This window comes from Eriocheir sinensis, chromosome 24 (assembly GCF_024679095.1).
Source record: "Eriocheir sinensis breed Jianghai 21 chromosome 24, ASM2467909v1, whole genome shotgun sequence".
NCBI classification, from domain to species: Eukaryota; Metazoa; Arthropoda; class Malacostraca; order Decapoda; family Varunidae; genus Eriocheir; species Eriocheir sinensis.
In genome coordinates, this window is record NC_066532.1 from 2,347,888 (window position 1) to 2,358,411 (window position 10,524).

Here is a 10,524-nt window from a genome sequence, read left to right on the forward strand (position 1 = left end):
ACTATTCTATATTAATTCATTGTTTTATCCATTTCACTGGTAACCTAAATTCTGGAACAGTCTCATTTCTTTCGTCTGCATTTCCTCTTGCCTACGACCTGAACGCAGCTTACTATTCTAGATTAATTCATTGTTTTATCCATTTCACTGGTAACCTAAATTCTGGAACAGCCTCCTTTAAATTTCGTCTGCACTTCCTCCTGCCTACGACTTGAACTCTATCAGGAGGGAAGTATTAAACTCCTCTCCTCCCGAAAATGACCTCTCCACTGGCCACTCACTTCTGTAACTTGTTTTCTTTTGAAGTTGCAGTGATTAGCGGGCTTTTTTTTTTTCCCTTGAGCTGCTTCCTTTACTATAAAAAAAGGTACGTGCATTTACTCCCCCCCCCCACCCCCCCACCCACTCCCCCCTAAAAAATTAATATATCGTGGCTCTTAAAATTGGTTCGTCTGGTAATAGTTCTTGTTGGCGGCGCGCGGCATCTCTATACGAAGCGATATAGATATGATAAGGGCCGCTATAGATATGCAAAAAAGGTCAATGAAAGTATAGAAGTTGCTATCACTCAGTTTGATAGGGACAGGGGACTTTCCACGCACGCTACACACACACACACACACACACACACACACTTGTTGCCATTTTAATATCAGCTATCATAATGCGACGTGTGGGTGTGTGTGGGTGTGTGGGTGTGTGAAGGAAAGTGAAACAAGGGAGGGGAAGAGAAGGGAAACAGGGAAGGTGAAGGGAAGGTGAAGGGATGGGAAACAGGGAAGGGAAACAAGGAAAAGGAAGGGAAGGGAAACAAGGAAAAGGAAGGGAAGGGAAACAGGGAAGGGAAAGGGAAGGGGAAAGGGAAGGGGAAGGGAAAGGAAACTGCTAGGGAAGGGGAAGGGAAACAGGGAAGGGGAAAGGAAGGGAAACAGGGAAGGGAAAGGGAAGGGAAACAGGGAAGGGAAAGGGAAGGGAAACAGGGAAGGGGAAGGGAAACAGGGAAGGGGAAAGGAAGGGAAACAGGGAAGGGAAGGAAAACAGGGAAGGAAGGAAGGAAACAGGAAGGAAAGGAAGGAAGGAAAACAAGGAAGGGAAAGGGAAGGGAAACAGGGAAGGGAAGGGAAGGGAAACAAAGGGAAGGGAAACAAAGGGAAGGGAAACAAAGGGAAGGGAAGGAAAGGGAAGGGGAAGGAAGGGGAAAGGAAGGGAAACAGGGAAAAGGAAGGGAAGGGAAAGGGAAGGGAAACAGGGAAGGGAAAGGGAAGGGAAACAGGGAAGGGGAAGGGAAAGGACACAGCTAGGGAAGGGGAAGGGAAGGGAAGGGAAGGGAAACAAGGAAAAGGAAGGGAAGGGAAACAGGGAGAAGGAAGAAAAGGAAAACAAGGAAGGGAAAGGGAAGAAAAACAGGGAAGGAAAACAGGGAAGAGAAACAGGGAAACAAAGAAACAGGGAAAGGGGTGTGTGGAGTGGAAACGTTTCTTCAAGTGGATGATTTGAAACTTCCTTTTTACCCTGTGTGTGTGTGTGTGTGTGTGTGTGTGTTCAAAACGTTTCTCCTTCATGTGGTTAATGCAACGTTTCCGGAGATAAGGCCTAGAGCATTGAGCACAGTAAAGTTAGGAGCGATATAGCCTGCTGTTTGGGTTAGGTTAATTTGGTTCTATGATAAGTACAACCCTTTATTTCTTTTACTTAATACTTATTGCTTGGAAAATGGGTAACCTCGTCTAGATAGTGCGTTCTCACCGTCTTTTATTAAGGTATTTTAGGACACAATAAATATAAATCAACGTTTCGTGCTGCTGGGTATTTCCTGAAGATGACGAGTATAAGTGTTTATCAGCTAAGAGGCCATGAAGGGAAAACCGACCACAGAAACAACTTTTAATCAAGTAGCTTCGTTTTTAAGTTTGTATTTATGAGAAAAAATACTGGCCGTTGGTTCTCACGATTTCCAAAGACGTGGGTTATATTAAAAGTATCTTCATAACACTATAGGCAGAAATTATAGTGTTGTGCAAATTCGTAGAACTTAAAGATGTGTTGGATGCCTTGACTCAACTATAGGTTAGGTTAGGTTATGGTTAGGCTAGGTTCTCTTCCCCTTCCCTGTTTCCCTTCCCTTCCCCTTCCATGTTTCCCTTCCCTTCCCCTTCCCTTCCCTTCCAAAATTATAGTGTAGTGCAAATTCGGGGAACTTAAAATGGTTATGTTAGGTTAGGTTAGGTTATGGTTAGGCTAGGTTCTCTTCCCCTTCCCTGTTTCCCTTCCCTTCCCCTTCCATGTTTCCCTTCCCTTCCCCTTCCCTGTTTCCCTTCCAAAATTATAGTGTAGTGCAAATTCGGAGAACTTAAAATGGTTATGTTAGGTTATGTTATGTTATGGTTAGGTTAGGTTATGGTTAGGTACGGTTAGGTTATGGTTAGGTTATGGTTAGGTTAGGTTAGGTTATGATTAGGTTATGGTTAGGTTAGGTTAGGTTAGGTTATGGTTATGTTATGTTATGATTAGGCTATGGTTAGGTTAGGTTAGGTTAGGTTATGGTTATGTTATGTTATGATTAGGTTATGGTTAGGTTATGATTAGGTTATGGTTAGGTTAGGTTAGGTTAGGTTATGGTTATGTTATGTTATGATTAGGTTATGGTTAGGTTAGGTTAGGTTAGGTTAGGTTAGGTTAGGTTAGGTTATGATTAGGTTATGGTTAGGTTAGGTTAGGTTAGGTTATGATTAGGTTATGGTTAGGTTAGGTTAGGTTATGATTAGGTTATGGTTAGGTTAGGTTAGGTTAGGTTAGGTTAGGTTAGGTTAGGTTAGGTTAGGTTATGATTAGGTTATGGTTAGGTTAGGTTAGGTTAGGTTAGGTTAGGTTATGATTAGGTTAAGGTTAGGTTAGGTTGGGTTATGGTCAGGTTATTAAGCTGTAATGAGGCCAGAAGTTTGTAATTATGAGAAGGAATGTTGATTGATTGATAGTTTATGTTGGGATTAGGCTAGCATTCTCAGACTAACGGACCTTTTTTCTCATTTGTTTTTGCCTTTGAGCAGCTTCCCTTACCTTAAAAAAATTAAAAATACTATGAAAATGTGACTACTCATATATATGGCTGCCCCCTCCCTCCAAGAAGAAATAAACCGCTTAAGTCCCCCTCCTCTCTCTCTCCCCCCAAAAAAAAGAGAAAAAAAGCCCGCCTGACTCGTTCCTCTAGCATTACCGTGACTGCATCCTTCCATAATTATCTTCGCAGTTCAAGAAATGGTCGCTATATAGTCTCTCGATCTCTCTCTCTCGTTTAATCACTTTTGTTTACTTTTGATTTCTTTTCCTTTCTTGTTTTTTTTTTGTTATTATTCTACTGTTATAGTGCTCTCTCTCTCTCTCTCTCTCTCTCTCTCTCTCTCTCTCTCTCTCTCTCTCTCTCTCTCTCTCAGATGTTACAGGATGATTATTACGTGTCTCATAACTATTAGATGAGTCATTGCATGCAAGTAAGGAGGAAGGGAGAGAGAGAGGGAGGGAGGGAGGTGAAGAAGGGAGGAAAGGAGCGAGGAGGGAGGGAGGGAGGAAGGGAGAGAGAGAGGGAGGGAGGGAGGTGAGGAGGGGAGAAAAAGGAGCGAGGAGGGAGGAAGGGAGAGGGAGAGAGTGAGGTGAAGAAGGGAGGAAAGGAGCGAGGAGGGAGGAAGGGAGAGGGAGAGAGTGAGGTGAAGAAGGGAGGAAAGGAGCGAGGAGGGAGGGAGGAAGGGAGAGAGAGAGAGGGAGGGAGGTGAGGAAGGGAGAAAAGGAGCGAGGAGGGAGGGAGGGAGAGAGGGAGGGAGGAAAGGAGCGAGAGGTTATGGGGTATACGCATGACTTAACTTTGACCTTAACCTTAATTGCTTACTGGAGTTCAATCAAGACGCCTAAGCTATCATCACTACAACCCACATACGCAGTTAGATAAAGAAGCAAGGGATATATTAGTAAGCTGCACCTCGGCCATCCTTGCACGAGGCGGTGTTGCTGCGTTACGAGTGTTTTTTTAAGCTGTTGCTGTCACCCTCATCGTACCCAGCCTGATTGTCGCTGCCTTGCTGTGTCTGATTGTATCCCATGACCACACAGCCAACATGCGTCACAGTGGTCGAGGGTGGCGTCGAGTCTCGTCCCCTAGATTAGTTCAAGATTTATTAAGTTCGTCCGCCTTGTTTACATACACACAGGGGCGTGGATGGAGATGATGATGATATTACTACTACTACTAATACTAATACTAATACTACTACTACTACTAATAATAATAATAATAACTAATAATAGAATGGTATTTGAAGTTAACTCTTAGGTGAAAGCGATGCTGATTCCAGCTCCATCAAGTTCGAAGTTTTAATTATGTTAGTACTATGAAAAGGAACACACTCAACTGAGAACAACACCATCATGTTTGCATGGCTGGTAAAAATAAAATGCCTTAAAGACGCTGCTCTTAAAACACCGATGCTAAAAAAGGCAAGGTTGGGAGCATACGCCCCAGGCAGGAAACAATCGGATCGAGTTCACAAGAAAACGGTCGGGTTTTCGTGGACACGATCGAGATTTTAGTGGAAAAAGTCGGGGTTTTCGCGAAACGATCAGGATTTTCGTATAAATTATGGGACGGCTCGCGAAAAGGATCGGGGTTTTCGTGGAAACGGTCAGACTTTTCGCGAAAATGATCGGAGGTTTCACTGAAACGATCGGGGTTTTCGTGGAAACGGACGAACTTTTCGCTGAAACGATCGGGGTTTTCGTGGAAACGGACGAACTTTCTTTCGCAGAAACGATCGGGGTTTTCGTGGAAACGGGAAACTTTTCGCAGAAACGAACGAGGTTTTTTTTCATGAAACGGACGACTTTTTTGAAACGACGATCAGGAAAACGATCGGGGTTTCGGTGAAAACGATCGAGATTTTTGCCCCAAAAATCGGATTTTTCGTGAAAACCCGGCTATTATCCTTTGAGGCGTTTGGTAATAGTTGTTGAGAGAACATAAGAACATAAGAACGTAGGAGTCTGCAAGAGGCCGGTAGGCCTGTACAAGGCAGCTCTTTTGAACCTAAGCTCCCGTGTATCTAATTATTTTCTAACCCCACCTATATACCTATCGCTGTCCATGAATTTATTTAATCTATTTTTTAATGTGAAAATTGTATTGGCACTCACCACATGACTGCTAAGCCTACGGGCCTAAGAATTCACTCCGTTTCATTGACGCTTAATTTGAACGGTCCACACTGGCGACAGAATTACCAGACTGCCTGGCCAAGGTAAACACAAGGGCTCGGACACACACACCAAAGCACATACAACAGCATTTAAACACTTCCATGTAAACAACCGTAAACGACGCTGAACATTATCTTTCCTGATTCCCTTTCCTTCTCTTCATCTTCCATCTACATATCGCTCTCATCTAACGCCATCATCTTTCCTGCCTGCCTTCCCTTTCTCTTCTTTTGCTATAATAGTGGCGTTCCCGAGAATATATCAAATGTCTGATAATAATAATAATAATAATAATAATAATAATAATAATAATAATAATAATAATAATAATAATAATAATAATAATAATTCACTAACCCAAACACAATCCGCAAGAATAGTAGTAGTGTTAAAGTAAAAAGTAAAAATAATAATAATAATAATAATAATAATAATAATAATAATAATAATAATAATAACAGCAGACGCGCGTCGAGATAAGGGATATGGAGTGTGGTCATTGTCTGGCTGTCTGCACGTGATTAGTGGATATCTTCAAGGGCCGTGGAAAAGTCATCGAGAGAGGCTGGAAAAATTATTATTACGCGCTGTGGTGACGGATGATAGTGATGATAGTGATATTATGATGATGATGATGATGATAGTAATAGTGAACATAACAACAACAACAACAACAACAACAACAACAACAACAACAACAATAATAATAATAATAATAATAATAATAATAATAATAATAATAACAAATTTCATACGGTAAAATTAAGAAGAAAAACAAGTAGAAGAAGAAATAGAGGATGAAATGGACAAGGAAGGAAGAAGAAAAACAGAAGAAAAAGAACAACAACAACAACAACAACAACAACAACAACAACAACAACATGAGCAAGAAAAACAAGAGCTAGACAAAAAAAATAGATAAATAAATAAAAATAAAAAGAAAAAGAAAAATGATAACGAGAAGTAGTATATACGATAACAAAAACCACCACCATCACCTCTTCAACCACAACCTCCACCACAAACAACCACAACAGCATCAAGATGAAGAATTAACAAAAATACAAAGAGATAAAGACACGAGAGAAGAAAAAGAAGAAAGATGACGAAAGATATAACAGTGACATTAAGTAGAAGCTAGATAACAACAGACATTGAGGGGAAGAAAGGGAAGAAGAAAATTAAGAACCAAAATAATAAAAACAAAATAAAGAAAGAAAGATAATAATTAGGAAGGGAAATAGAAGAAGAAGAAAAGGAAGAAAAAATAATAATAATAACAATCAAAGACAAAAGTAGTGAAACAGAGGAAGAAAATGAAGAAAAGGAAAATCAATAACCAAAATAATAAAAAAGAAGACAATAAATTAAGAAGTGAAATAGAAAAGAAGAAAAGGAAGAAAAAATAAATAACCAAAATCATAAAAAAAAACAATAACATGATGAAGTGAAATAGAAAAGAAGAAAACGAAGAAGAAAATCAATAACCAAAATAATAATAAAAATACAAAGGAGAAGACAATTAACGTGATGAAGTGAAATACAGAAGACAACATGATGAAACTATATTATACAGGAAGAAAACGAAGAAGAAAAATTCAAGAACCAAAATAAAAATAGACAAAAAAAAGAAGACAACAAAAAGTGAAACAGAAGAAGAAAAGAAAAAATCAACAAAGAGGAAAAAGATGAGACAAAGAAACCAGAAAAACAAAAACAAGAAAAAAAAACTAGCCTTCTCTAAGATACCACTAACAAGACAAACTACATACATATAAGCGCTCAACCCCACCACAACCACCACCAAGCTCAACCACCATGCATCAACCACAACACAACACTCACCAACGCCCATGGCCACCAAAACCAACTTCCATCTTCAGCACCAAAACACTCCAACTTCCTTCCGATTCTCTCTGGCTCTCACGTGGGCAGGCGGAGCGGTTGGCAGCGAGCATAATATACCTATAGCAGCAATCACGCCTCTACCACGTGGCCTGAGAGGGTGGGAGGGGAAGGAAGGGAGGGTGGGAGAGGGAGAGGAGCGGGGGAAGGATTGAGAAGGGAGAGGAGCGGGGGAAGGAGAAAGGAAGGAAGAGAAGTGGAGAAAGAAAGTGGGGAGAGAGGGAGAGGAGAGGTAGAACTGAAGAAAGGAAGAATGGGAAGGGAAAGGATTGAGAAGGGAGAGAGGAAGGGAAGGGAGCGGGGAAGAAGGCGGAAGGAGAAAGGGAGAGGTATAACGTAGAACTATATACGGAAGGGAAGTAGGAAGGGAGAGAAAGAGAGGAAGGAAGTGGAAGAGAAAAGGAAGGGAAGAGGAGAAGGGAAGAGAAGTAGGGAAGGGTGGGAGGAATTATAAAGAGGTGGAAGGAAGGGAAGGGAAGAGATCGAGATAATTAAAAGTATGTCTGAGAAAGGTGAAGGAAAGAGGAAGAGGAGAGGAAAGGAAAAGATAGGCGTGTGAGAAAGAAGGAAGAAGGAAAGATAATGGAAAGAAAGGGAAGAAGGGGTATCAAGAAAAGGTAGAAGGGGAACGAAAGAGGAAGAAGGGAGGAAGGGATCGAAGGAAAGGGGTAGAAAGGGATCGAAGGTGAACGAGTACGAAGTCAGGGGGGTAGAATTACGTAGCAGAAGTAGCTAGGCCTATATAGTGGTGACTTTTCTTTAGGCTAACGACCCCTCTCTCTCTCTCTCTCGTGTTCGTTCAAGTGTGATCAATGGTAGTAGTAGAAGTAGTAGTAGTAGTATACTAGTAGAATGGGTAACATGTTTGAGGATTTAAGAGGAACGAGGGAAGGAAGGAAAACGAAGGGAGGGAAAAGAAGAGGAAAGAGCTATGTAGGAAGAGAGGAGGAAGAGAGGAAGATAATGTCTGAGAATAGTAGAGGAAAGGAAGGGGAAATAAGAGGAAAGGTGGGGAAGAGAAGAAGGAAAGGAGGGTTAAGATGTTTGAGAATGGTGAAGGGAAGGAGAAAGGAAGAAGGAAGAGAGGAAATAGTAGATTGGTCAAGTTTGAGAATGGTGGAAGGAGAAGGAAAGGAAGAAGGGGAAAGGAAGATGAAGGAAACGAAGGAAAGAGAAGAAGAAGGATGTTAAGTAAGAAGAAAGGAAGAGGTGAAATGTTTGTAAATGGTGGAAGAAAAAGAGGGAAGAGGAAGAGAGAAGAGAGGAAGAAGTATATAGGCAGATATTTGATAATGATTGAAGGAAGGAGAGAGGAAGAGAAAGGGATGGAAGAGAAGGAACAGAGGAAAGATAGGAAATAGATATGGTAAAGAGAAGGGAAGAATTAAGAAGAAAGGAAGATAAAGGAAGGGAAGAGAAGAGGGGAAGGAGGGTTACGATGAAGTCTGAGAATGGTAGAGGAAAGAGAAAAGGGAGGAGAGAGAGAGGAAGGAGAAAGGAAGAGGAAAGAAAGGAAGAGAGGAAGGGAAGAATTAAGAGGAAAGATAAAGGAAGGGAAGAGAAGAGGGGAAGGAGAGTTAAGATGAAGTCTGAGAATGGTAGAGGAAAGAGAAAAGGGAGGAGAGAGAGAGGAAGGAGAAAGGAAGAGGAAAGAAAGGAAGAGAGGAAGGGAAGAGAAGAGGGGAAAGAGGGAATTAAGAAGGAAGTTTGCGAATGAAAGAGGAAAGGGAAAAGGGAAGAGGAGGGAATTAGAGAAAGGAGAAAGAATAAAAAATAATGGAAAAAGAAGAAACGAGGAAGGAAGATATGTTGAATAAGAGAGAAAAGGAAAATGAAGGAAAATAACAGAAGATGGGAAGGAGGGTTAAAAAAAATGACTGAGAATGGTGAAGGGAAGGAGAGAGGAAGGAAAATAAGAGAGTAAACGTGATAAATGGGAGCAGGGAAACGGGTATGGAAAAGTTAATCATGGTGGAGAGAGGAAAAGAAGAGATAGAGGAAGATGGGGAGGAAGATGAAGGCAGGGAAAAGAATTACCAGAGAAAGATAAGGGATAGGAGAATGACCAGACCAACATGGGTAAGAGGAAACGTGATAAATGGGAGAAGGGAAACGAGTAGGAAAAGAAGAGAGGTGGATGAAGATAAAGGGAAGAAAATGAAGGTAGGGAAGAGAAGAATTACCAGAGAAAGATAAGGGATAGGAGAGTGACCAGACCAACATGGGTAAGAGGAAACGTGATAAATGGGAGAAGGGAAACGAGTATGAAAAAGAAGAAGAGAGGTGGATGAAGATAGAGGATGGAAAATGTAGGAAAAGAACAGGAGGGTTGCAAAAGAAAGATAAGGGATAGGAGAGTGACCAGACCAACATGGGTAAGAGGAAACGTGATAAATGGGAGAAGGGAAACGAGTATGAAAAAGAAGAAGAGAGGTGGATGAAGATAGAGGATGGAAAATATAGGAAAAGAACAGGAGGGTTGCCAAAGAAATATAAGGGATAGGAAAATGACCACAACATAAGTAGGAGTAAAATAACGTGATATATGGGAGAGGGGAAACGAGTATGGAAAAGAAGAAGAGAGGTGGATGAAGATAGCTCTAGGATGGAAAATGTAGGAAAAGAACAGGAGGGTTGCCAAAGAAATATAAGGCATAGGAAAATGACCACAACATAAGTAGGAATAAAATAACGTGATATATGGGAGAAGGGAAACGAGTATGAAAAAGAAGAAGAGAGGTGGATGAAGATAGAGGATGGAAAATATAGGAAAAGAACAGGAGGGTTGCCAAAGAAATATAAGGCATAGGAAAATGACAATAACATAAGTAGGAGTAAACGTGATAAATGTGAGAAGGGAAGCGAGTATGGAAAAGAAGAAGAGAGGTGGATGAAGATAGAGGATGGAAAATATAGGAAAAGAACAGGAGGGTTGCCAAAGAAATATAAGGCATAGGAAAATGACAACAACATAAGTAGGAGTAAACGTGATAAATGTGAGAAGGGAAGCGAGTATGGAAAAGAAGAAGAGAGGTGGATGAAGATAAAGGGAGAAAGATGAAGGTGGGGAAAAGAAGAACTACCAAAGAAAAATAAGGGATAGGAGAGTGACCAGACCAACATTAGTAAGGGAAACGAGTATTAAAAAGAAGAGAGGTGGATGAAGATAGAGGATGGAAAATATAGGAAAAGAACAGGAGGGTTACCAAAGAAAGATAAGGCCATAAGGAATAGGAAAATGGCCACAACATAGGTAGAAGTAAACATGATATATGGCATCAGTGGGTGGTTGGTAGAGATAGCACCACCACCACCATCATCATCTACACTCACACACACACACAGGGGGCGCGTGAGGAAGGTTCCACCCCACCGCTG

The 10,524-nt window shown here is 41.1% G+C and overlaps 1 protein-coding gene across 7 annotated transcripts in view; it reads right to left on the reverse strand.

The window, feature by feature from the left end:
* LOC127002737 (methylenetetrahydrofolate reductase-like) overlaps positions 1–7,228 on the reverse strand; it is a 41,307-nt gene extending 34,079 nt beyond the window's left edge. For all 7 annotated transcript variants that reach the window (XM_050868835.1, XM_050868837.1, XM_050868834.1 and 4 more), the window contains exon 1: positions 7,087–7,228. In XM_050868835.1, the coding sequence (XP_050724792.1) occupies positions 7,087–7,199 (113 nt within the window). In that variant the 5' untranslated portion in view covers positions 7,200–7,228. The remainder of the gene's footprint in view (positions 1–7,086) is intronic.
* Between the last annotated feature and the right edge of the window lie 3,296 nt (positions 7,229–10,524).